The sequence below is a fragment of the Gambusia affinis genome, linkage group LG19 (assembly GCF_019740435.1).
Source record: "Gambusia affinis linkage group LG19, SWU_Gaff_1.0, whole genome shotgun sequence".
Classification (NCBI taxonomy): domain Eukaryota; kingdom Metazoa; phylum Chordata; class Actinopteri; order Cyprinodontiformes; family Poeciliidae; genus Gambusia; species Gambusia affinis.
This window is the reverse complement of record NC_057886.1, coordinates 20,954,758-20,982,728: the sequence shown is the minus strand read 5'-3', so window position 1 is coordinate 20,982,728 and position 27,971 is coordinate 20,954,758. Positions and strand designations below refer to the sequence as shown.

At 37.9% G+C, this 27,971-nt stretch overlaps 2 protein-coding genes and 1 long non-coding RNA gene across 5 annotated transcripts; 1 reads left to right on the top strand and 2 right to left on the bottom strand.

Annotated features, from left to right (window-relative positions):
• Positions 1-176: 176 nt before the first annotated feature.
• coro1a (coronin, actin binding protein, 1A) lies at positions 177-9,336 on the bottom strand. Of its 2 annotated transcripts, none has more exons than XM_044100047.1 (11): positions 9,236-9,336; positions 8,069-8,272; positions 4,603-4,725; positions 4,393-4,522; positions 3,869-4,050; positions 3,383-3,502; positions 2,091-2,195; positions 1,864-2,009; positions 909-966; positions 617-832; positions 177-522 (listed from the first exon to the last, which is right to left on the bottom strand). In XM_044100047.1, exons 2-11 carry the CDS (start codon positions 8,264-8,266, stop codon positions 430-432), a joined length of 1,371 nt encoding a protein of 456 aa, XP_043955982.1. In that variant the 5' UTR covers positions 8,267-8,272; positions 9,236-9,336; the 3' UTR covers positions 177-429. The 2 variants fall into 2 exon arrangements, with proteins under 2 accessions (XP_043955982.1, XP_043955981.1); XM_044100046.1 differs by lacking the exon at positions 9,236-9,336 and adding an exon at positions 8,885-9,138.
• Positions 832-2,266, top strand: LOC122821817. The gene is made up of 2 exons (XR_006369069.1): positions 832-972; positions 1,893-2,266. It is a non-coding gene; the product is annotated as an uncharacterized LOC122821817 (long non-coding RNA).
• Positions 9,337-17,153: 7,817 nt separating the features above from the next.
• On the bottom strand, positions 17,154-27,801 carry paqr4a (progestin and adipoQ receptor family member IVa). Of its 2 annotated transcripts, XM_044100246.1 has the most exons (4): positions 26,971-27,800; positions 26,649-26,870; positions 20,302-20,520; positions 17,154-17,811 (listed from the first exon to the last, which is right to left on the bottom strand). In XM_044100246.1, exons 2-4 carry the CDS (start codon positions 26,812-26,814, stop codon positions 17,378-17,380), a joined length of 819 nt encoding a protein of 272 aa, XP_043956181.1. In that variant the 5' UTR covers positions 26,815-26,870; positions 26,971-27,800; the 3' UTR covers positions 17,154-17,377. The 2 variants fall into 2 exon arrangements, with proteins under 2 accessions (XP_043956181.1, XP_043956180.1); XM_044100245.1 differs by having other exon boundaries at positions 26,649-27,801.
• Between the last annotated feature and the right edge of the window lie 170 nt (positions 27,802-27,971).

The following is a 27,971-nucleotide window of genomic DNA, read 5'->3' as shown; positions in this document are numbered from 1 at the left end:
CTTCAGTATATAATTTTAACTTTATGAGAAACTGAATTTTAGGTTTTATTAGTTGTATTTATTGAGATGTTTTTATTTTTTTCTGTAACAACAATTCATATTTCTGAGTACTTTAGTAGTATTTTATATTCATATTGAAAAAAATGAATAAATAATTAAATTAAAAGAAGACTTCGGAAAATACAGAAAACCTTTATTTGTAACACATATATTAAAATATAAATCAAAATTGTTCCCACAGACAAACAAAACAAATTCAAGCTTCAGGCTAAAAACATTTTTGAACATTTGCTGTTTTAATCTTCCCCTTTAATTCACAACCAAAGGTTAACAGCAGTTTTCTCCCTGTCTGTTTTGGCTCCATTGTTTTACTTTTGACTTTTCGCTTTATGTTTTTCCTTCTTTAAATTTTGTAGAATTTTTGTCCGTTTAGTTTTTGGTCTCCAGTTCTTTCACGCGCTTGGTCAGCTCCTCTAAAGCTGCTTTCAGGTCCTTCACCTCCTTCCTTAGAGACTGCACCTCCTGAGAAACAAACAGGAAGTGAGAGTCATTGAGCGGAAATGGTCCAATTCTGGATAATTAAGCCTCAGAATAGCAGAAAATACAGATTTCTCACCCCACTGCCTTCTGATTGGCTCCCCGCAGAAGCAGTCGTAGTCTTCAGGAGACTCTTATGGACTTTGAATTCCTTGGACTTGGTGGTGGCTACAAACCCTTCCTTTAGGGAAATCAGAACAGGCGGAGCTTCTTTCCCATCAAACCACTCGTCGGCTTCAACCGACGGATCAGGTCCGACGGTGTCTGGGTACAGATCCTCCTGGAATAGATCCGACTGCACAGCCAAAGGAGGAAACAGTCAGCTAATCCCAACGTCACCCACTGTGTTTCTGCTGCGTTTAGAAACTCACCTTACGAGGCACCGTCATGACTATGGGTTCACATTTCCTCTCATGCAGTTTGTAGAACCTGGAGGTAAAAATATTTGGATACAATAGTGTGAAAAGTTCTTCTACTGAACAGTGTTTTCACTGCAAAAATATAAAATCTTACTAAGTATTTTGAACTAGTTTTTATTGCACTTGAAATAAGACCAAGTTAACTTTTAAACAAGATACAGGAGTAAGTTTTAAGTCAACGTTTTCTTAATATTATATTTTAAAAGTTCCAGTTCTAGTGGCAGAAAATGTCTTATTAGTGAAATAACCTGCAATAGAAGTAGGAAATACTGCCACCTACAGGTGGAAGTTCGCATCACTTAAATACAATGATTTTGATTATTTATTGCAAAAACCTAGCAATAAACTCTCTATTAGGGACGGGAATTTATTGTATTGTTTATCATCTTTTGTGATACACATTTTGATTAATTGTTGATATGATTAATTCCAAATAATAATGTTTAAAAAAATCCCAAAGTTGCCCATGTTGCTAGTTTCACTATTTTCTTCACAATTTGTTCTAAGAGAGTGTTAATAAATTAGAAAAAGTGATTAAATGCTGTCACACTCAGCAGATCAGCGATAAAAAAAATCACTTTTCTTTATGTGTTTTTCAAGAGCAGTATTTGTGTTTCCGTGGCTTTTATTGCCACGTCACACAGTCACAGCCTGCCAGTGGAACAAGGACTTTTTCACAAATATTAAGGAATTATTGACTTTAAAAAAGCTCATATTTATTGCTGAAAAGTTATTTGTAAGTTAGTTTTGTCTTATTTCTGAGATATTTGCACTAGAAACTAGACCAAAAATACTTGGTAAGATTTAGTGTTTTTGCAGTGTGGTGCATGAAAAAAAAAAAAGCTTATTGTTTTGATGCAATCTCTGTCTGGATTAACCACTTTTTAATCCAAGCAGCTTCAGTTACCTTGCGATTTCACACTTGTTGACCTCCAGGCCTCTCTTGGGCATGTATCCCATCCCCTTCTGGCTCTCCTTGCTGCTGAACATGGACAGGTAGTGGACGTAAGGAGCCTCGTCCGTCACTTCGAAGTAACGGATGCTGCTGTCTCCCTGTGAGAAGGCCAGCACAGAAAACGTTGAGCCGATGAGCGTGGGTGAGAATCACAGACCGCTTCCCAGTCTGGACCCAACCTTGCCACAGAGGTAGATGATTCCCGTGTCTGGGTCGAAGAACGGCAGGAGGACGCCGCTGCTCGTGTCCAGCTCCTGCAGGGTCAGCGGTTCTCCAAAGTTGTTCTACAAAAAAGAACAATTGTTGCTTTCATAATAACCAGAGGAAAACATTAAAGCAGACAAATTGGCGAAAATAAGGGATGTATTTAATTATTGCTGTTGTTTTTCTTATTCAGTGAAAACACCCTGTGTGCTGCAATGCAGCTGGTTCATAACAGTTGTGTAATTATGTCCATTACTTCCTTCTAACAATAATAGAACTGTAAAGCCTCTCAAACTGTAGAAAGTGGAACTATCTTCATATTTTGAGTCACTTCTAATTTAAATGCACTGCAAAAACACAATTTTACCAAGTGTTTTTGGTCCAACTTACTGTGCAAATATCTTAGTACACTTAAAGTAAGTTAAAACTAACATGTGTAACTTTTCAGAGAGACATAGGAGCTTGTTTCAAGTAAATAGTTTCTTAACATTGATTTTAAAACAAACTAGTTCAACTGGCAGATTATTTCACTATAACAAGACATCTCCCAAATTTATCAGGGAAATAATTTGTCAGTGGAAAAGAAACTTTTTCATCAATATTGAGACATTTTTTTAATTAAAATAATCTACTGCATGTAACTTGCAGAAAAGTTACTTGTGAGTTAATTTGATTTTATTTCAATTATATTAAGATATTTGCACTAGAAACCAAACCAAAAATACTTGGTAAGATTTTGTGTTGTTGCATTGAGAAATATAAAGATGAGATTCTTTATATTTCTTTATATTCCTCTGACATGTAAATGTTATCTTAGTACACTAGAAATAAGAAAAAAATGACTTTAAGTAACTTTGTAACAAGATATAGGAGTTTGTTTTAAATAATTTCTTAATATTAACAAAAAGAGGGAAAATTGTTATAATTAAAAAACTAATACAGTGATACTAGCTAATTTGATCAATGTTTAAGAATTATTGACATGAAATAAGCTCTTATTTGCTGAAAAGTTACTTGAAAGTTAGTTTTGTCTAATTATGACCGTAACTGCAATTCATTTAGACGTTTAGGGCAAAAAACCCCCCATTAAAAATAAATAAGAAAACCAGTATTTTAAAAATTAAAACACATAATTTCTTCTTTCTTTAGCTGAGATGGGATTCCCAGCATCACTAACTCATTATTATTATTATTATTATTATTATTATTATTATTAGAGGTTGCAGCAGTAGGTACAGTTTTCACTCTGAGGGTTTCCTTCACTCACCGGATCCCATAGCGCCACCTGCCGTTCACTCATGCGACTGAAGCCGGTGCTCAGGATCTTCCCATCAGACACGAACACGGCTCTCACAGGCCTGGAGCCTTCGTGAGGTTTATCCTTCTCCTGTAGGGGGCGCAGAAGAGCAACGTGTCAGACATTTAGGTTGTGGCAAGTAATGGCTACAATTGTTGACAACTTATATTGGTTAATTAACACAATTTTACAAAATATTTTTAAGACCTATTATTATTATTATTATTATTATTATTATTATTATTATTATTATTATTATTATTATTATTATTATTATTATTATTATTATTATTATTATTATTATTATATTAAAGTCTACTTATTGTAAAGACTGTACTGTTGTGACTTGTCTTTTATAGTAAATTCCAGTAGTTTACCGTAACTCTTATTGTAAGACTTACGGTCTTAAACGTTGCAGTTTGCAGTAAGGACGCCTGTTCCGAAAGGAGCACTTACAGAGAGGACGGTGCCTTTGCGGGGGTCCAGCACTCTCAGCTTCTTGTCTTTGCAGGAGGTGAGGATCCGGGAGCCGTCCCTGTTCCAGCAGGCGCTGTAGATGAGGTCGGGATGAACGCTGTCGATCCTCACCACCTCCTCCCCCCGAGCCACGTTCCACAGGATTATCACGTTATCAGAACCTGCAGGGAACGAACAAGTTCAGGTGAAACCGTTTGAGTTTCAGCAGTGGGGCTGTTGCTGTTGCGATGGAGAAGAGGAAGAAGGCCTAATCTGGAAAAATAGTGATAAATAAATTGGTTGTGCACAAGAGAAGAAGATAAGTGGAAGTGAAATGTGATAAATGAATAATTTCAAACTAAAGTTTCAATTTGCAACATGCTCCCTGACTTTGTGAACTGAAGTGTCTTATAACAGAGGGAACTTCCTGTTGGTTTTGCAGCAGATGCAACATAAACATTCACCTCTGACTGGTTCCTGAAAACTACAGTTCCCTAGCAGATCATGTGAAACTCAGAGGTCACCTGCGCTCAGCAGCACATTGTGGGCGGTGGGGTGCCAGTTCAGGATGCCGACACGCTTGCAGTGACCTTCCAGCTTCACGACCGGCTCTGTGAGCGGCGAGGTGAGCCCGCCGTCTGGGATCTCCCAAATCTGATCACAAAATCCCACATGTAAGTCACATGACACAACTGAGGGTGTGTTGGAGGAGTCGGGAGTTTCTGTCGCCCCACCATGACGCTGCAGTCCTCAGATCCACTGGCAATGATGTTGTCATTGTGAGGGCAGAACTCGATGTCCAGAACCGGACCTGTGTGGCCACAGACGGTGGGGTAGGACATGTCGATACGTCCAGTCTGCAGACACAAACATCGAGAACATCTAGGGTTGCTTATGAAGCAAAGATAAATCAAATACAGCATTAACTGCGATGAGGAATGAAATTAGGTTAGAAAACTGCTTCCCCTTTAATTGCTCCCAGTGTCTGGTAACCAGGTTAAAGAGCAGCTTAGGACGACCTAGTATGCTTCTTGGAACAGGTTAGGACAGATCAATGGGCTAAACAAAACATGCTCTTTACATTTTGTGCATAAAGTCATTTTTAGATGATAAGATTTTAGTTTGCTCAACTCTGCCTGTTTTGAGCTGTTTTAGGGTATCTTTAAATCCAAATAAGCTGCTGTTGGCCACACCCTCCAGCTCAATGTTTACACTGGAATGTGAAAATGGCTGCAATTATACAACCGCACATCTTTGAAAAGCATTAGTAAAGCCTCCAGCACAACCAACAAGAATGTATAAAGGGTTTCTGGATGGGAAGTGGGCTGCACAGTGGCGCAGTTGGTAGAGCTGTTGCCTTGCAGCAAGAAGGTCCTGGGTTCGATTCCCAGCCGGGGTCTTTCTGCATGGAGTTTGCATGTTCTCCCTGTGCATGGTGGGTTCTCTCCAGGTTCTCCGGCTTCCTCCCACAGTCCAAAAACACGACTGTCAGGTTAATTGGTCTCTCCAAATTCTCCCTAGGTGTGAGTGTGTGTGTGAATGGTTGTTTGTCCTGTCTGTTTTCTGTGTTGCCCTGCGACAGACTGGCGACCTGTCCAGGGTGAACCCCACCTCTCGTCCAGAAAGCAGCTGGAAATCGGCACCAGCAACCCTCCTGACCCCATTAGGGACGAAGGGTGAACAGAAAATGGATGGATGGGACGTCACTTGTGTTTTCCAGCAGCCATTGTTCAATGCATATGGCAGTGAAGTCAGCTGACCAAATGTGCTGGAGCTCAGCTTGGATTGCTAGGTAACGGGCAGAACTCTGCTGGGGTTGCTAGGTAACGTGACTCGACAATCCGGAGATTTTTGATCATTTTCCAAAAACATGATCCTAATGCCAGAGCTCTGTGGTTTTTTAGAAGCTCAATTGGAAGCACAAAAATGTGCAAAATATAAATTTAGCATCACAAGTTCCCCTTAAATGTTTGAACAACTCAAACAAACTAAATGACAGAATAGTTTTGTTTTGTTGTAATTTAATGCCCACATTGCAGCCACATCTACATGAAGGAGAGTTGCATGTCGAAGCAGCAGCAGACATGCAGGACACATCTGACACATTTCATGGTTGTGTTGGTTGGAAATGCTTCATCTGTTGGTTTCATTCTTTGCAACACGGTGGAACGTGACGTATTTCTGGGAGTCCATTTTGATTTACACCCTAACTGCAGGGTCATGGCCAGAGTTAGGTAGCAACTAGCTACATTTACTCAGTTACATTTACTTGAGTATTTTTACTACATTGTACTTTTTACTTTCACTTACTTAATTCTTCATTTAAAAAATACTCAAGAAAATAAAGTAATATTTAAACTAAAACTAAAATATAAAACTTAATGAGTACAGATGAATAAACTGTAACTAAAACGAAACTAGATTTTAAACTAAAGACTAAATGCGTTTTCTCCTGGAAACATTTGTCGCCCCCTGCTGGCCATTCTAAACTAAAATAATTTGCATCAAGTCCTGTAACGTTCAGCTGTCTTCATGCTCCAGCAGTTAATTAAAACAGGTGAATTAACTCTACAGATGTGGTGAAGTAGAAGCTTCAAACAACAAAAAAGTGCTAATTGGCCACAAATATTTCATGAGAGTTTGCTAAATTTACTTTATTTACATTTGTTTAATTGTAAATAACTTAGTAAACTTAATTTGATTACTTGTGACAAATTAATGCAATATATTTAAGGTGGGTTACCTCTCCTTTTTTCAGGTCAGCATTTTATTTATTTTTTTGCCAAAATCCTCTTTATTGTTTCTAATTTGATCCCAAACTGTTTTACTAGAGTTTATGTTAGTAAAGTGTGATTAGCAAAGCAGCAGAAAGAAAAGTCCAAATTAAGGTAAGATGCAATCAGATAACAGATACATTTATCTGTTCACTAAATGCAATGTCAAAATTAAGGTTTTCTGTTCATTAATCTAAATTTAACCCTACCAGGGAATAATGTGGGTTACGTTTTTTAACCTAACCAAGGATTTCTAAAATGTTGGCATTTTAATTAAATGCATTGAATTAACTTCTTAAAAAGGATCTTAATCTGTCACTGAGCTTCCTCAAACTGAAATAAAACTTGGTATGAAACAAATTTCCCCACAGAAGCAAATCTCTGACTTTTAAAATAATTTCATGAGAACAAAAAGAGGAATTTGTATCTTTAAGTTACGTTAAGCTTTGCCTAATTTATTTATTTAAGAGCCTTAAGTGTCAGAGTTTCAATAATGTTGACCCTCATCCAGCTCAAAACATTAGATGTTTTTTTAACTGAAACAATTATTTGTGATTAATCAATTATTGAAATAATTGTCAACTCAAAAAAAGGAAATTTGCTGAAACAATAAGACAGTCAGGGCAGTAATGAAGCCAAAACACTGCAAAAAGATTTACATGTTGCATTTAAAATAAAATAAAAAAACTTCATTGTTTGTTCATATTTTCTACACAGATCTACTCAGATGCTGATTTTAGCTTCAACTGGTTCATATTCTCTTATTAAGCATTTTTTTCAATCCAATTATTAATCAGTGATCACCACCCTTTACTAAATCAATGCTGGATTAAGTTAAGCAGAAAGTGTTGAGCTGTTTTTGTGTTGACATTTGAAATATATCTTTTCTGCAGATGTATCCTGTTACAAACATTCTCCACTAAAGGAATACTGTTATTGCATTTTAGGCCATAAAAAGAACATTTTGTTATTTTAAAAAGTAAATTAATTATTTGTTTATCTGCATGTTTTAGTACTTTTTTTACCCAATTAATCGATAAATTTTCAGACTAACTGATAACTAAATGAATCGTTAACGCCTCCTCTACTGTTTTTACAGCCATACATAGAAATTCAGTACAGAAGCTGCAAAGTAAACGTAAAACTTGAGACACAGCAGCTTTAGGCCACATCCGGTCTCTGCACTGACATGACAACAAACTCCTAATATGGTGAAAACTCAACAGCAGAGCAAGGCAAGTGACGTGAAGAAAGACTGAAAAGACGGCTTACGACTTCCTTTTTCAGTCGCCCGCATGACGCTGACAGCAAAATTCAAATTTCAGAGTGAAAGCGTGTCGTTGCAAACCCAGAGATGTTGCATCAGAAGCAGTTTTCAGGTTAATCAACTGCATGAAACTGAAGCAGTGGATGCATTTTCTCTCACCTTGTTGAGGGGCAGCACCATGAAGGCCCCGCCGCCGCTGGCGTCCACTATCATGGACACAAACTTGGGGTTGACGGAGCAGAAGTTGCTGTCCCAGGTCATGGTGGAGATGCGGATGTCATCGTAACACTGGTCGGCCTTCACGGCCTGGCCAAAGACGTGACGGAACTTGCTGGTTCTCACAACCTTCCTGGACATGGTGAACTGGGCAGAAAGCAACAAAAAAAAACTGTTTTTATTTGTTAAACACAACATGCATGATGTACGGGGCCAATTTGAGCATTTCTGATTTCAGGTTGAGACAGACTAGCTGGCACAAAGCTGACTGCACTGCAGGAAAACTAGAAAAAAAAGGGGAAGCAAAAGTTCTCACAACTGCTTCCTCTTGTCCGTCTGTAACTGTTGCCTCTTCTCTCTTTAATTCTAGTCACAATGAAGCAATTCTGCCTGCTGACACAACCATACAAGGAGATATATAAAATATAACACCAGAAGATGATGCTATGATTGAGGTTCACACATCGTGACCCTAAAAGGCTAAAGCTGTAGGCAGAGCGACGGTTTCACCACATCCTTCAAGACACAGAAACAAACCTACAGACTTTTCTCTTTTTTTTCCCCAACACTTTCTCAAACAAACTCTCGTTTTTGTTTCCCCTTCCCCTTTAAACAAAAACATAAAACAAATATCTTCAAAATAAAGTGTCAGAAAAAACACTCAAATCGTTTAAAATTTGAAGTGGAATGAAGCTTTGAATCTTTTAAAGTAAGGCTCATTCGGAAAATAAAACAAACAATAAGTGGGTTCTGTTTTACCTCCATTTGTAGATTTTACTTCCTGAAATCTGCAGCCGCGCCTAAGCTGAACACAGCGTACAGCAGTCCTGCTGCATGTGCATCACAAGACATCTGAGGCAGCCCTGCGCATAATTTAATAAGCCCTTCTGCAAAACAAGCTGTAATTTCATCACAAGCCCAAATGCATGTCAATAACCTGTGACTCCCCGCTGCGATGGAAAACATCGCAGGCCACAAATCCCTCCATACGAAGGAAGAGAAACCCAAACCATGTGGAATATGAGGAAGAAAGAGCTTTCATTTAAATCAGAAACTTTCTGTCGCTGTATGATGGCTTCTAGCAGGTGAGGAGTGATTCTGCGGGCTTACCTGGGAGTCGTGCACGGGGAAGAGTCGGCTCAAGAAGTGTCAGCGGTGCACCCTGCCACCAGAGTGATGGCGCAGGGGAGACGCTATGTTGAAGTACATCACAGAAACGACATGAAGGAAGTGAAATTTTCAAATGAAGGTGGAAGTGGGAGGTGTCTCTTGTGACATTTCAGGGTTTAAAAAGCTGCAAAGGGCAACAGGAGAAAAATGTGCAGGAGTTGTGTGATTATAACCAGATAAAACGGAGAGTACGGTGAAGAGTTTGTATGAATTTAGATTTATGTTGAGCCACAAATGAAGAACTTTGGCAGTTTTATGCTCTGGAGCATCCAGGTGTGCAGTAACATGATGCCAGAATGGAAACAATTAATTGGATTAATTGTGATGAATGAATTAATATAAACAACTCATTTCATAATCGATTGTTACTTTAATTGCTGAAAAAACAACATATTTAGAGCAGTAATTAAGCTAAAACTGCAAGACATACAATTTTATCAGTTTTATTTAAAACGTTTATTTGTAAATGTTTCACCCTAAACTCCTCAAGAGGCATTTTCTGATGTTCAGTTGGTTCCAGGGTTGTGCAGTAAAATGTCCAGAGGAAGGAGCAGACTGAGTGAGGTTACACCTCAGCAGAGCGACAGGCTGATGGCCTCCATGACATGCCACATGGATGCAGTAATTCATGCAAAAAGAGCCACAAACAAATACTGAATACATAGATATGTACACACTTTCCAGAAATCTGATATTACTGATTAAAAATACCCTTTTTTATTGATTTTGATGTTTTTAAACTTAATGTTTGGATTTCTACTGCTTCTAAAAACAGAGCAAGCACTTAAAAAACCTATCAAGTAGTTTTTGGGTCTTTTTGGCGTCAGGAAAATGAGCCATTTCAAAAACCTCCGGATTGTTGTGCACTGCAACGTCACCTAGCAACCAAAGTAAAGACCTGCTCGTTACCTAGCAACCCAACTTAAGCTCCAGCATGTTTGTCCAGCTGGTTTTACTGTTGTACAATGGCTGCTAGAAAAGACAAGTGTTGTGTTGTTTACTTACCAGCCGGAAACCACTTTCTGTATTCTTGTTGGTTGTGCAGGAGGCTCCACTTCTGCTTTTCAAAGATAGATGGTTGCATAATTGCACATCCAATTGAAAACATTTTCACATTTGAGTGTAAATGCTGAATTTGGGGGCGTTACCACCAGCAGCGTATTTGGATTTAAAGTGACAAGACGCCCTAAATGTGATTATCTAAAAATTATTTTGGGCTAAAAATGTGATGAACATGTTTTGTATAGACCAAACACCAATCCTAAGCTGTTGAAGGACCTTTAAAATGCCAGGATTTTAGCATTTGTGTAATAAATCTAAATAATGAGTTCCACGTTGTGAAATGTGACAAAAAACATTTAACTTTAAGATGTACCAAAAAAAATATTTCTGCAAAAAAAAAGTTACATCTGAATAGAGCATCTCTGCTTTCCTTCCTTCCAGCACAATCTGGTAGGAAAACTCAATTTAACTTTAAGAAACTGAATGTATTTCTCCACATTTGTGGTTTCTTTTTCATTTTTTTGTGCAAGACAAATAACACCAAAGTCTTGTCACCACATTTGCCACCACCGTGTTTCACAACAGTTATGGTTTTCTTTAGACGAATTAAAAACTTCCTCTTCTTCGTTGCCAAAATTGGATCTATAATATAGCTTTTCTTTCATTACGAAATAAAATTTGAGAAGATTTTAGCCAGGAATGAAGGTTTTCTTAAGAAAAAAAAACACTTTTTTTGCTTCTTAGCAAAGTTAGGTAATTAGATTTACTTGTGCAACATTTTGGAAAATATATATTTTAGAAGTATTTTTACTACACTGTACTTTGTACTTTTACTTCATTATAAAGTATCACAACTCTGACTGGAGTAAAGATCTGAAAGTGACATCAGCTGATAACGTTACAATAAAGAAGTTAAGAAGTGTAATATATTATATTTCCTGAAAGTGGCATGAAGAAATACAAAATATTACTTGTGTAAAAAAATAATATAGAAGTAATTTTTAAATGTTTAATTATATTTAGTTTATGTTATTGAACATTATTAAAAAGTATATATTTTTATTTTGTTATTTCTTTGCTCTTGGGGGCCCCTGGTGCTGTGGCATCTTACTTTTTCTTCCTTTCTTAAAATCTTTTGACAAACTAATAAAATACAGGTGTTAAAATTAAGAAATAAAATTAAATGTGAGAAAAAAAGAAAAGACTCCAGTGTATTTCTTAAGGTATTTGTAGCACAGTGTGTTTTTGTTGATAGAGTAAACAAACAAAGAAAAAATAATACAATAATAAAACATTACATAATAAAGAAATGTGTACATAGTGGTGTGGTGTCATTAGAGCAAACTCATACAATAACCCCACTCCAGTCTGAAAATCTGCTATATAAATGAACTTAACTGATTTATCTGCCACAAATCTAAAAATGCCAACAAGATGAAAGAAATTTTTAACTCAGACAAGTTTAAAAATATAGATTTAAGTTTATTGCACAATCGTTGCTGGAGACAGAGGAGTCTGAGAGCCTGTCTGTTACACAGGACGCTAACGCTGGACAGTGTCTATTTAAAGCACACAGACCTAACGAGGCGCCGCGGGATTCATCCCGTCAGCGCCACATCCGGGTATTTATGCAGGTTTCATGCTTGCACGGGTTCAGCTGAACAGTTCATACATGATCATGAAAGGTATGGAGAGCTAAAGAAAAAACCCGCTGCACCGCTCCCGGTGTGACAAGTGAATTCAATTCATTTGGCTGAGGTATGGCTTCAGTAGCGCCAGTGCACAGGAGGCTCCACTAGGGGGAGCCAGAGTGGCAGAAACGCTGCACATGTGACAGTTATAACAGACAGACCCTCCTGAAAGCTCCCTTCATCCTAAAACAAAGGGATTCCCTCACTGCATGTGCACAGGACTGTGCAAAAGTTTTAGATCGCCTCCCATTTACTTGATATTGTTTGCAAAATTTTTCAAGGTGATTTTAATCAATTTTGGGGGAACAGTGGCGCTCCCATGAAATGTTCATAGGAGTGGCCAGTTAAAAAAAAATATATATATATATATATATATATATATATGAACACAGCAAATCAAAAAAATTATATGTATATTGTTGATTTTATAAATTTATTTTTTATTGTGTTTTACATGTATGTCTTTATTGAACTGATGACTGCTTTTCTATAATTCGAACATGATTGTTATTTTTCAGGAGGGGGGCCATGGGCCCCCTCATACCTCCACTTGGGGGCGCCACTGTTCATGATTCATTTAGGTCTTCAAAGATTTTCTAGTAGATTTTTTCTGCTTATTTACACATTTTTTGTGGAATTTAAAGTAGATTCACAAAAAATCTCGTAAAAAAGCAGGTAAAGTCGCCACTTTGCAGCAACATCTAATGAAAAGACTTTTGCACAGCTCTGCAGACCAGTGTCAAAGTTTGGATCCACAGAATTACAGATATAATAATAATCAGCTTTTAACAATACAGACAATTCATTATAAACAGGTTGTTAAACAGGCTATCCGGCACCTGTGTTGTTTAAAAAAACGTGTTTTGTTAGTCATGTTTTACTTTTTTTCTCTCCATTTAACATTCAGACAAAATAAACAAACACAAGCCTTCCCACCAAAGGTTTCCCTTCTTCTTGTTACAAGGTTCACAGAGCAAGCAGACTGGACTAACGCTGGTGGGCGGAGCCCCGGTTCGGGTTGCGGCACCCTGATCGGCGCATCCTTCGGCTGATAATGCATAGATTGACCGGTGAAAGTCAGGAGGTATCCACTGGCCCACCAGGGAGGTCATTAATGTATGTCTTGAGTCTAAAAATGTGGTTACACTTTGAAAGCAGCTCTACATTTAGCATTGAGACAAATTTCAGGATCTTTTCTGTTCTTTACATATATATGAACACAGCTAAGCGAAACGTTTTTGATATTTGAAGCACAGCAGTGAAGCCTCATCTGCTTCTGGATTAACCCGCTTCCTTCCTGCACTGTTTGCTCGATTAATCTACATGTATTTACATCATCTTTTATGATCTTAACATGTGTTTCCTTCCAATCCAGAGCCCTTTGGAGATGAGCGATCAGTGCAGTAACATCCAGGAGAGACTGAAATACGATGATTGGATGATTGGCTAACACTATGAGACATCAGTGTCTGTTTCAGAGCTACGTTCATGCAAAGTTTTAGTTTCATTCAATTGCCAAAATACATTAGTTTCTGCATTTACATCACAAACTCTACTTACAGCAGGTAATAACCACTATCAGGCTAGCAGAAGTAGTCTGGCTGAATTTTTCAGGGCGTAAAGGAAGCGGGTGGCGTCGCGCTCTGCAGTTAGCGTGTGTGACTAATGACTGGGAAATCCTTCTCTCACCTCTGAGTCAGAGCCGACAGGGGAAGCAGGCGGCTGGCTGAACCCGACCCGGAGAGACGGAGAGCGGCTGGCGAGGGACCGAGGCGAAGTCTGCCGCCTACTGACAGACGTCTGGGGCGAAACGCAGCAGCACGAAAATTTGGGATTAAACGGCTAAATGATTAAACCAAAAACACAGATTAGATTCTGACGGAGTATAAGGGATATGCTGAGAAAATAAAGAAATAAAATTACAAGAAAAAAGTTGTAACATTATGAGAACAAAGGCGTACGAGAAGAAATTTGTAATATTGCGAGAATAAAATCAAAATAATTAAAGAATAAAGTTGTCCTATGAGAATAGTAATTTTACGACTTTATTGTCACATTATTGCAACTTTATTCTCATAGTAGTATGACTTTATTCTTGTAAAAAAAAAAGTTGTCTTGTAATTTTATTTATTTTTTCTCTGAGTCTGGCACTAACACCCCGTCGCATTAAACCAGCGCCGCTGCACGTTTTGAAAGAGCCGAGGGTGAGGATGTTCATTCCTGCTTACAGCAGATCGACTGGAAGAATATGCAAATTATAAACACATTAACGCTGAATAAAATTACCGTTTTCAGTTCCAATAGAAAGCGCAAGTCATCATAAAACATGGCTGGTGTGCATTTACACTAAAACATAAAGTGGTAATTATGTGCCATTGAAGTGGCAGAAATGAAATTAAGACTAAATGTAAACATGGACCTACAGCAGTATAGAGACATTTTTCATATAATTAGCAACATAAATCAATAAATTTACTTTCACATAAATAAAATCCAAATAAAAACAGTAATAAATAAAAAACATTCTGCACTTTTGGCAAATTATTAACTGCCATCTTTTCATTTAAGCGCTTTTGGTTGGCACGTAAACGTCCAAATTCAAAAGGTAAACAGAGTATCGAAAGTCATTTTAAAACCTGAGGTTAAATAAATAACTGTGCAAAAATAAAAACAGAAAAAAGTGTTCAAATCCTTTTACAACCACAAACTTCAATGTGCTTTATTTGGGTTTTATGTGAGATACCAACTCAAAGCTATGAGGTGGAGGGAAAAATATGCATTTTATAGAAATCTGAAAGGTGTGGCGTGCATTTATATTCACCCCCTTTTACTCAAATACCCCAAACGTTTTCTTTTCTGTCCCTTTAGTAAACAGAGTCCTCCCATTTTTTATCTAATCTGAGGAAACTTCATAGAAAATTTGTGAATAAATTTTATAAATACCTAAAATAATAAGACTGGGCATTATTCCTCTAGAAGGAAGGATGGGAATGTAGCAACTACAGAGAATCAATCTGTTGTATTTGTGTTCATAGATCATAGAGCCTTTTTGGCCTCAAAACAAACCTTCATCATTATAAAACATGGCGGAGGCAGCATGATGAGGGAGAGAGCAAAGGGGGATTTATACAAACACAGATTTTAATCCTGAATCATTTTCAAAATGACACGTTTTTCCTGGTTAATGACATAAAATCCCACTAAAACACATTGAAATCTGTGGTCAGGATGTGATAAAATGTGAAACAAATTTGTAAACTCATGAATAATTCCTGAATTTAAATGGCCCCGAGATACGGCCCAAAAAAATCAGATATTGCTGCTGTGTGAATCAGGAATGAAGTCCTCACTCGCGTTTTGTCTTCGTTTGGACGGAAACGAGCAGAAAACCAGAAAATAAACAGAGAAACTTAGAGAGGGAATCCTGCGGCGACCCCATCGTGACGCTTAGCACAAAGAAATACATAAAACGAGGGAGTCCGACTGTGTGCTGCGATGCTGATGGGTTGAGATATGGATGTGCTGCATAGGTAGCAACAGTGACATCTGAGAGCAACCGTCGGATATTAAAGATATCATCTCTGACTACCTGAGTTCAGCTGGCTCCCACATCTCCTTCAAATTAAACTAAATTTGTGTCAAACCTTTGTGCAGCAAAATGTTTGTTTGCGGCGCTATCATTTTAAATTTATTAATGTTTCCAGAGGTCATCAAAGGTCAACCAGCCAGTCCATATCTACAAAATCAAGCAAATTTGGCATTAAACAAATTCTCTTTTCTTAATTTTAGAAATTACAGCAGCACAAATTAAATTTTTTGCTGCACAAACATAGCACAGTTGATTAAAACCATATTTTGCTTAGTTTTGTAAATTTGGACTGGCTGGTTGACCTTTGATGACCCGTCAATATCTTAAAAATTGTAGCATAAATGCTACAATAAATAGCTGCATAAATGAAGAAAACCAAAATTGACACCAAGATAATCAAACAAAATAAGGCGTAAATCAACTGTGCTACGTTTGTGCTGATTTTTTTTTTGTGCCGCTACGATTTTAAAGATATTAGTAAATGTTTCCAGAGGTCAAAGGTCAACCGGTAAATCCATATTTACAAAATCAAAAAAATTCTGTGTCAATCAGCTGCACTACAAATATTTTAGCAGCACAAATTTTGTCTAAATCTTAGAAATTATAGAAAGACAAAACATTTGCTGCACAAATATCAAAGTGGACTAAGACCAAAATAATCAAATGAAATATAGTGCCAATCAACTGTGCTACGTTTGTGCTGCAAAAAGTTTTGTTTGTGCCGCTGCTATTTTACGCATATTGATGTTTCCAGAGGACATCAGATGTCAAGTTCATATCTACAAAATCAAACAAATGTCAGCTGCACAAGCAACTTGTTATCAATCATAGAAATCGTAGCGGCACAAACATGAAATGTTGCTGCACAAACACAGCACAATTAATTGACACCAAATTTGCTTGATTTTTAAAATCTGGACAGGTTGGTTGACCTTTGATGACCTACAGAAACATTTATTAATTTATTATTATTCTTTCAAATTTAAAACAATAGTGGCACAAAGTTTTTTGCTGCACAAATGTTTGAAACCAACTTCGTTTAGTTTGAAGAAGTCAGGCGGCTGCCAACTTCACTCAGATTCACCTACTTTTTGACTGTGCAAAAGTTTTAAACCACCCCTCATTTCTTTAAATGTGATTCCAAATAGTCAGATTTTCCTTTTCATCTTTTAAAGCTCGAATGTCAAACTCATTTCAACGAATCGTGAACGTTCTCAAAGGACCGGCTATGCCAGAAAATCATCAACAAACTACTAAAATATTAATAAATAACTTTTCTGCATTCAATATAAACTTTGTAAAGTAAAATAATATTGATATCTTGTGACATATTTATAATTTGGTAACATACTGATAAGAAATGCTGTGATTTGATTGATAAAAATAATATTTAGGCCACATGAAAAGATATGACGGCCCGGATTTGGCCCACGGGCCTTGGCTTTGACACACGTGCTTTAAAGATTAAAGATCAACAGTGATGTGAAAAAGCAGCAAAAATCTGAAGAAAAAATACTTATCTGTCTGCTTGGAACCAAAATACAGATAAATGAGGGACAACAAGACTTGTGCACAGTAGTGTTGATGTTCATTTTACTGTTTAAATGTTTCTACTTCTCTGTGTCTGAAGTGTTTGTGTGGTTTTGTCCACATTTCTGTGCATCTTACTTCTTCTCTCTGCCTCCGCAGAAACGTCTAGGATGGATGAAGATATAAACATTCTGAGTTTAACACATGCAGAGACGCTCAGCCCCCTCAGAGGTCCTTTCACTTCCTGTCCCAGAGGACGGGGGGCTGGGGTCATTCAGAGGGACAGATGTAGCTGTTGATCCACAGCAGGTCGTCCAGGACGCCCCAGTGGAGGTAAAGGATGGAGCCCACCACCAGTACATGCATGATCTGGTGGCTGTTGCACCAGTAGTCGAAGAGGCCCGGCCGGAAGCGCTCCGGGATGCGTGTGATGTTGATGATCCCGCCCAGCACGGCCAACGCGTCCATCATGAGGAAGTGGCGTAGCGAGGTGGGGCTGCCGCTGCCCACGCCGACGCCGCGCAGCAGGAAGAAGGAGAAGCGGAACACGGCCTGCCAGGCGAAGGAGCGCAGCCGGCGCACGCTGCTGCGGGCCGTGACTGCGCAGTAGATGGCGTGTGTGGACAGCAGGATGTAGACGAGCAGCGACACGGTGCGGATGAAGGGGTAGCACCACAGCGTGATGTAGACGATCGGGAGCGCCCCTGAGGAGGGAAGACCAACCAAGTCACAAAGGTGGGGAAGAACTAGTTACATTTATTTGAGTAACTTTATTGCTATTCAACCTTGAATAAAATTTCTAGACACTCTGCCTACTGAGAGTAACTTCATTGAATGAAGAATAAGCTTGTTGTAAAGGTGATGCTTAACTGAACAGGTTAGGATCAGATTATGGTCTAATCAAATCATATTCATTACATTTCTTTGCAGAAAACTGTTCTGAGATACTAAGATGTTAGCCTAGTCAGTTCAGAATGAGCTGATTTACAGCATGATGTCACTTTAAATCTAAATAAGATGCTGCTGGCCTCGATCCCCCAACTCAACGTTTACACATACCTTACATAGCTGCAATTACACAACTTTGAAAAGCAGAAGTGGAGCCTCCTATACAACCAACTAGAATACATAAAGTAGTTTCTCGATGGCAAGTCAACATTAAAACAAAACTTATGTTCCAGCAGCCATTGTGCAGCGCATACAGCAGTAAAACCAGCTTGGGTTGCTAGGTAACGGTACAGTACTCGTTGAATGTGACTCAACAATCATTGAAACGACTCATTTTCCAGACACCAAAAAAAAAGAAGTTATTGTCAAAAAAAACACACAAAAAAACACTTGAGAACCCAATAGAAACACAAAAACATGCAAAGTGAGAATTTTGCATAAAAAATGCTCTTTTAGGTATATTTGGTGTTTAAACTATTAAAAGTGTTTTTAGAGGACGTCTCTAGTATTCGGATTTTAGATATTCACGGACGGCTGTCTTCCCCTGAGAATACTCGGGTTCATGGTACCGTCCAAGTATTTTAGAATCTCAGCCATCCACTAGTAAAGTCAGGAGTGATATCCAGCATAGTAAAGGTCACTGGGTGGAGTAAATATTTTACAAACTACAGATCCTGGAGTGCAAAAGAGTGGGAAATACAGCATCTTGTAATTTATTTAAGTTCAGTGTAAAAACAGAGAAATAATAAGAACAGTTGTATTTTTTCAAGGTGCATTCACACCAAGCGCTCTGGACAAACTAACTCATTGGTCTAGAGTCGGGTTCTTTAGAGAAGGTGTGAATGTTTTGTTGGTATTTTACCAAAGCATCAATAGATTTCAATGAATTGGAAAACATGATTAAATGCAGTTGCTGTGTGCAGTTTAATGATATAAATTAAGCTTCTTTATGTGATTGGTGCCCCAAAGAAGCGCGTTTCAAATGGGAATGTTTTTCAAGAGCAGTATTTGTGTTTGTGGGGCTATAATTGCTGCGACACACAGTCCCAGCCATACAGTTACCGTAATTTCCGGACTATAAGCCACGACTTTTGTCTCTCGCTTTCGACCCAGCGGTTTATACAACGATGCGGCTTATTTCTGAATTTTTTCTAACGGCCAGTAGGGGCGCTGGAGCAGAAAAGGTAAGCGTGAGACAGCTGGAATATATCTGTAGAGGAAGACTAATGTAACATCGTGCTTTGTGCATGAATAAAATTAGCTTGAACAGACCCTCGTCATGGAGAATGCAAGAAGAAATGCATATGATGCAGCTTTCAAGTTAAAAGCAATCGAGCTGGCCGATAAAGAAGAAACAGACACTGAGGAAGAAGACTTCCATGGTTTCAGTGCACAGCAGGAAGAGGATGACGGCTCTCCGTGACTTTTAACCGTATGTTATTTAAACCAGCCATGTTAGTGTTGTTTTGCTATATTGCTGCTGTTCAGAAAGAAAAGCTACAGCATATTATTAAAACTTTAAAAACACTTTCTGTGTACCGTCTTTCTTTGTAAATATCTCATGTTTCAATGTAGGAACATGCGGCTTATGTATGTACAAAATGTGTTTCCTTTAAAAATGTTGGGGGTGCGGCTTATAATCAGGTGCGCTCTATAGTCCGGAAATTACGGTACCTAAAAAAAGGAGTAAATAATTCTTATCTTCACTTTTATCATCACAACAGTACCTCAAAATATTGAGATAAAACTTTAAGTCAGTGTAACTGTAAGCTCAGTCCTTTTACCACTTATAAACTAATATCCATTTATCCAAAGTCTTACAATTTAATTAGAAAAAATGCAGTTAAGTACTTTTGTTTTACTGTTATCGAGTTCAAACGTGATCCACATTTTATATCTGCGCTCAGCAATTTTAAACAATAAAGCTTTCAGACATGAATTATTAATGCATTGGAATCGGCACATGTAAAGCATAGGAATCGATTCCCATTTTCCGGCGTGTACACACGCATAAAAAATACATTAATAAACCACTCAGTTTTATCACAACATGATAATACAGAGATCACTAATCATCCAAGACGTTGGCTACTGGCTTCTACAAGCTCCGGCTGAATGCAGTGGAATCACAGCAAACAGCAGCAAGGTAAGTCATCAGGAGTCAATAAAGCAACATTACACCCTGAAAGCAAACACAGCAGCAATAAAAGAACGCCAGCTGATGAAACGGCTGGGCGGAGGCTTACCCAGCGTGTTGATCATGCAGATTCCACAGACGTCCAGCTTCAGCAGGGTGTGGTAGACGGGCTCCCCGCCCTCGTGGTTCATGAACAGGTGGTAGACCACGGAGCCCAGCTGGGGCGACAGGCAGGCCAGGAAGTGGACCACGCCCAGCCAGGTGACGCTGATCTGAGACCAGGGGATGTTGAGCGGGAGCAGCACCAGGAAGCAAACCAAAGGGATGCCTGGAAAAAAAGAAACAGGTTATAGGAAAGCTCAGATCAACATAATACTAGTAGCTGGGGCTGAAAACGATTAATCCGATTCATTATGATTAATCGATTTTTTTAAACTAATTTAGTACTCGATTAATCGCTGACTGATGTTAAAAAATGCTATTTGATGGAAGAACAACAAAAGTTGTACAAGAAATACATACGTTTCCAAATGAGTGAAAAAAAACAAACATGTTTTGTAAAAGAAAATCTTTTATTAAGCACCTTTAGCAATGAGCTAATGCAAAAAAATGATCAATTAATGTACAAATAACCATGAATGCTTTTGCAATAAAATGTTTTTCATTTAAAATACGGAATTGCAGTAATTATTTATTTATCTGTATATTTTAATGTATTTCTAATAAAAGAAAATACATTTACATTTAGAAAAAAAGATTTAGATGCTTAAATTCAAAAAATCTGAGCCAATTTTTTATCCGATTAATTGTTTGAATAATTGATAACTAAAATAATCTTTAGTTGAAACATCAACAAAGGAAGTAGGGCTACGACTATAATTTAGTAACTGATTAATCTGCAGATTATTCTGACGATTTATGGATTAATCAGTTGTTTTTTTTAAAATTGGGATTCATTTAAACAATATTGGATATTCATTAAAAGATGGCAGTAAACAAATAATTCGGTTTCTCTTTTAATTAAGAAAATGAACATTTCATAACTTGTCATTCATTTAGTAAATCTGAAATGGGTGAAGCTAAAACTGAACATTTTGGCTAAACATGATGAAGATGTTTTAATCTTAAATGTAAGAAACTTTTTTTTTTTTTGCATGTTATTTTGCTTAATTACTGCTTTGAATATGTTTTTTTCAGGAAATAAATTTTTTGTTAGTCTGAATACTTCAGTTAATGATTAATCTGTTACTAACTTAGTTGTTTATTATTTCAACAAAAGATTAATCCAACCGTACTTAAACAAATACCTTCTCAAGAACAAAATCCTGCTGTATGTTTTACGAAGGTGGTGAAATGTGGCAGCAGAAGAATCCACTCAAAACAAACACAGCAGCTCTGACAAAACCAAATTAAGGTGTCATGTTTGCTGTGATGGATTATCTGGCTCAGGACTTTGGGATGCTGTTTCTGGAAGCAAACAGGAACGATTCGGGATCTGCTGAGCGAATGCACACAGCAGCAAGAAGAGCCGAAGAGGGAAACGTATTTATCGGTGCTCCCTCCTGAGGGAAAAACAAGGAGAGCTCATTCTATCGCAGCCACAGGCGATTCTGCTACTTACACAGGTTGGCAGAAAAAGACCCTGAAACATGGGCTAAAATACAAATAAATATTACAACTGCACCTGGATTCTCAGAGGACATTTAAGCAATTTCTGACATATTTTGGTTGAATTTGAAATGAAAACTTTGTGAGAAAACAAATGTACAGAGAAGTGTTGTTACATATAACAGTCAGAATCTATTTATTTTACAGAGATTTTTTATGATAAGTCAACAAAAAGTGTTGTTTATGTAACGTCTCAAAAGCAACAAAATTGGATGGAAAATGTCTTTGAACAATAATTTTAAAAATTATTGATAATCCATTGGATTTATGTTTAGACTTTGACTAGGCTATTTTCCTCAAACCAACCCCTCCAATTGTAGCTTTAGCTGCATGCTTAAGGTCAAGAATGAAGTATTTCTCAGTCTCTAATAGGTTTTCTACCAGTTTCCTCACAGCATGATGCTGCCACCACCATCTTTCACCATTCTACAGACTTACTGACGTTTTGTGGTGGGAATACTTCTGTTAATCCACTAATGAACTAATAGTAAAGCTAATCTTTTAGCATTTTTGCTAGTTTTGAAACCATTTAGCACACTTAGCTTCCATAGCGCTAAATTACTTTGTAAACTTTCGGTTAAACAAAGTTTGACATTTGCGTTGATGTTTAGGTTGTCGACTGATAAGAATTCTTCAAGTAGCTACATGTTTATATTCGTGCTCTTATTTTGAAGTGTGTTTATGCAGCAATTCCATTTCCTGTACAGAAGTTGTTGTTTTTTTAAGAAACTTGACTGAGCAAGTGGCAATTATAGAAGAAATGAACAAATAAGGTGTAGATATATAGAAAAATGTGTGAGGTACTAGAAGCCACTGACACTTGGTGGGTGTGAACATGGTTAGCATTAGCTTCCACTAGCTTTCTATGCTAGTATAGCACTTTAGCCTTAGCAGAACAAACATTTATAATTAGTGCTTTAGAGTTACCACCACTGCTGACATTAAATTACACACAGATGGACTCTATTAAATTCTAATGAACATTTAACAGTGGAGCTGGAAGACATTTTAAAAATCCACAACAAATAAACAAAAACATATAAAATGAATTATGAAGACTTTGTAAATAAAATGTTCCTTCAGAAAATTGCTAGTTTTCTGCAAAAGAACCAGATTAAAGACTCCAGGTTTGTATTGCTTATTGTAAACAGGCCCAAAATCTCTGAGAAATCCACCGAAGCTTGTGGCTGTCATGTGACTAAATGTAAATAAAGTGGTTTGAATAGCTTTGCAAGGCAGAGTCCCACCTGCTTCTCTCTGTTTGTGCTCACTCTGCCCTTTTCAAAGTCGAGGCATTCGTCCTGAGCAGGTGATACAGTGAACGCCGGCCACTGTAACATCTATTTTAGGTGCGTTATCCCCTCCCCTCCCCCTCCGCTTCGCCGGAGCAACCGAACTCAGGCGTGGACGGCGCGAGGAGGAACTCTTTGAACGCCTGCAGCATGAAACGTGTCTGCGACCCGAGCCGAGGGCAGGAGGTTTCCAGTTTGCATGCAGGGCAGCTAGTTAGAAACCTCCAGGCCGCGAATGCTCTGTGATTAGTGCGGACGAGGCGTGTCTTTATGATACAGCCGCCGTTTAATCTGTGACGCCGGAACGCCACGAGCTGATGACCTTCAGAGTCAGGAAGCTGGTTCAGTTTAAGCCGGCGAGCGCGGAGATGATGAGCTGATGGGAAAACGACAAGAGACGCTGCTTAAGAGCCGCGTTATTGGCTCCTTATGGCGCGACACTGAGAACTATAAACAGATGGACAAAAAGATGAGACACGGCTGCAGAGATTAACACATTACTGAAATTAAACTAAAAAAAGAAGAGCGTATTGTGTAACTGACATTTACACTGCAAAAACTAAATCTTACCAAGTATTTTGGGTCCAGCTTCTACTGCAAATATCTTAATACACTTGAAATAAGAGAAAACTAACTTACAACTAATTTCTCTGCAAGATATAGTAATTTGTTTTAAGTCCATAATTCCTTAATATTGAGTAAAAAGTACATGTTCCATTGGCAGATTATTCAACCCACTCTCACTCCCAACTCGTCATATATTGACGCATGGGACTTCCGTCCTCGTCACATATTGACGCGAGGGGTACCCCTTTCGTGTCAATATGTGACGCGAAGGGTTTTACCTGATGCCTTACCGTAATTTTTGCCCTAAACCTAACCAATTTTTGGGTTTTGAAGTGTCGGCAGTGTTTGCGAGGACCATTCGCGTAAATAATCCATGTAAAACATGCGACCTTCCAAAATCGTCAAAATAAATCAAAATTTTACGGTGAAGGAACTCCCGTTTGTCGTCACATATTGACGCGAAGGGTATACCCTTCGCGTCAATATGTGACGCATGGTCAGACGGCGTCCCAACTCGTCAATATATGACGAGTCGGGTGTGAGAATGTGTTGGATTATTTTACTAAAAACATGGGAAAATGTTTTGTTATAAATGAATTAATTTTCCAAAGGAACAGGAGCTTTTCATCAATATTAAGACATTAATAAATACTTAAATCAAGCTCTTATTTCTTGCTGAAAAGTTACTTTTAGGTTAGTTTTGTCTTATTTTAATTGTCCTAAAATATCTACACAGACAAAATACACTTGGTAAGATTTTTTATTTTTGCAGTGTTGGACTTTATGTAAAAATCCACTCCAGGTAATTTTCACAAACTGTTTCATTTCAACAGCAAGTTAAACTTTTTATAACAAACAGATTTTTAAAAAATTCTATATTTTTTTACTTTCCTCTTATTATGAGAGGCAGGAAATAAATCTGCATGTTCCCTCATAAATATTATACTGCAACAAGACGTATTTACTAAACTGAAACTAAATAGCATGGTAAACAATGTCGTACATTTGCAGGACTAATTTCAAAAAATAATAAAAATGATTTATGTTCTCTGGCAAAAAGCAGCATGGAGAATCTTTTTCGATGTAGTTAAATCCTTAAAATGTGATTCAATGACACATAAAATGCTTCATAAGATGCCAAAACTGCCAGAATTAAAAACACATTTTAAAATATGTATTAATAGAGCATTAAACATTATCAAAAAATACATTTTATCCTTACATTTATTTATCATTTATCCTGTTTTGCACTTAAATTTTTATTTATGTAACTGTATTTTTTGTAACTATTATTTTGTTAGTATAAGTTACTGAAAAGGTTTAAGTTTTCTAAATATAATCTGTATTTAAACAAGTGTTGAGCCATTGATTTAGTTTTATATTTATTCTTAAGTTCAAGGGCTTTAATATCTGTTAGGCAAAGGATGCAACAATCTCAAATAATCCTATAAACTTTATCTAGCTTCCAAGTAAAATAATATGTGTAAAAGTACAAACTTTACAAAAATGTCATCAATTCACTGCATAAAATAGTTTCAGTTTGTCGCTTCAAAGCAAATCTAAGTCACTAAAATGGTTGCACGCATGACGGCGTCTTTATAACAATATTAAATATTCATGGCGCCGGCCTCGAACAAGGTGGGGAATTTTTGCAACATGTCACTGAACGTTGACTACATTTGCATATCTGCTTTGCTGCCATAGTAAAAACAAAAACACAACACAAGCAGACAGAAATAAATCATATGGAAGACAATTAGGGCCACAAATAAAAAAAAGAATGCCCATATTTTTTTTGAAGAAAAGAAAAGATTGGAATTAAAAGATGGGAGATTAAAGTTTCTGCTTAAATTTGGAGACTTTAATCTCTGACTTCTGAAATTTCTTCTCTGAATTTTTATTTATTTCTCAGAATTCGGACTTTCATCTCAAAATTCTGCTTTTTTTCCTTCAGAATTCTGACGTTGGTGTCAGAATTTGATACCAGAATTCATACTTTTTCTTTTTTTTTTTTCATAATCCCATCATGAGACTTTATTCTTACAATTCACACCTTTCAGAATTTGGACTTTGATGTCAGAATTCTGACATTTTTTCTCAGAAGTGAAACTTTTTGTTCACAGAATTCAGATCATTTTTTCCCTCAGGATTTAGGTCAAAATTTGGACCTTAATTTCAGAATTCTGATTTTAATTTCATAATTAAGACATATTTCTTGAATTCACACTTTTCTAATGTCAGAAATTAGCTTCAATCTCAGAATTCAGATCCATTTCTTAGAAGTCAAGGCATAATGTGAGAAATCAGACTTTGGTCCAAGAATTTTGATTTTATTCTCAGAATTCAGAACTTCATCTCAGAGTTCTGTCTTTTTTTCCTCTCAAGATTTGGATCAAAATTCGGACTTTAATCCCAGAATTCTGACTTCAATCTCAGAATTAAAACTTTTCCCCCCAGAATTCTGACATCAAGGTCAGGATTTGAACTTTCACCTTAGAATTATGACTGTTTTTTTTTGTTTGTTTGTTTTTTTTTTGCCATAATTCTGGTTAATTTTCTTAAAATTCAGACATTAATGTCAGAATTTTATCTCAACCTCAGAATTCAGACACAATTCTTAAAATTCACTTAAATCTCAGAATTTAAACTTTATTCTTAGAATTCAAACTTGTGATCAGAGAAAATAAGTCTAAATTGCTTTTCTTTCAATTTCTTCAACCCTCTTCCATAAAATCATCTGTATAGCAAGGTTCTTCCATAATTGCATATCATTATTGTGAGTTAAATGCTCCCCTGGGACTTTTTCCTGGAGCTCTCTGTGGCCCTGCAGGTCCATTTTTCAACCAGAGGGTTCATCCTCAACCTCACCTGTACAAAAGCACATCATGTGGATTAATTTTGTATTTTTATTTATCTTTTCTTTACTCACCGTGTGTGTAAATGTTCCCAAGTTCATTGTGGAGGTAAAACAGGCTCCTGACGCAGTCCTGCACGGAGGAGATGGGCCGGTATCCAGTCAGGACGTATTTATTGAACTGGAGATGTGGCGGGGAGCTGGCCCAGTCCAGCAGCCTCGGTCCGTTTAAAAAAGCCATGGCGAACAGAACCGTCAAAAGGACGCCGCCGAACAGATAAAACACAGACTGCACCCCTATGTACACGTTCAGGAAGATTATTGCGACCAAAACCTTATGAGATATCATTGGTGTCTGTTTTTTGTTTGTTTGTTTTGTGTGTGTGTGAGAGCTCACGTCAAGTCCCTAAGCGCTACCCGGCAACGGCGCGTCCGTCTCGGCGCTGTTTGTTCTGAACCCCCGCTGTCCGTGCGAGTGTCATCCGCAGGGATGGAGGCGGACACGGCCAGCCATACGCATGATGGTGTACGCTCCGGACGGTCATTACATTATTCGGCATTGGTGAAATGTGTGCGCGGCCCCTAGAAGCGCAGAGAACGGGACGTTTCCGGACATCTTAAAGCCGCTTCTCGGGGATTTACTCAACGCTCCGGTGCGGCAGGGCGGGCTGGAAGGATTATCGGGCGGTGATGCTGCGAGAGCCGCAGGTCCATCCGACTCCAGAGGATGCTACTAGCTTGACTCCAGCGGTCAGATTTACTCACGTTAGAGCTCTAGGTCAAACGAGGGGAATTAACTCGGTCGGCTGTCTTTCTCTGAGCTTTTAGACAGAGAAGCTCCGTGATTTTCCAGCGGAGATTTTGAAGGACTACGGGCTAGCAAACCCGGCAGGCGGCTACCAAAGTCCGGTGTCAGGGGTTGAGGAAGCTGGTGTCTGAGCCGGCCTTTTCCGCATTCTCACAGCTCGGTGAATCATTTTAATTTCCACCATATTATTTCTGTTCCAGTTGTCTCCCAGCATTGATTCCGGCGGACGGCATTCCTTAAAAAGCGGCTCCCTTTCTGTCGGCCTTAGATCCGCTGCATCGCCTCCAACAGTCAAGTTAGCTAACCGTGACCAACACTTCCGGCTGTTTCTTTTCAAAATAAAGCATTCGCACGTTTAGTGCCGCTCAATTCCTTCACCTTCAGTATCTATGCAGCAGGAATCCGGAAAGCATGTAAATAAAGATCTTACATGACGTGCAGAGTTGGGTCGTCACTAGTTACATTGGCTTGAGTAACCTTTAGAAAAAATTTCTTTTAGGAGTATTTTTACTACACTATACTTTTTTTAATTTGACTTAAATCGCTACTTTTACTTAAGTAAAATTTCTGAGTAGCTTCACTGAATGAAA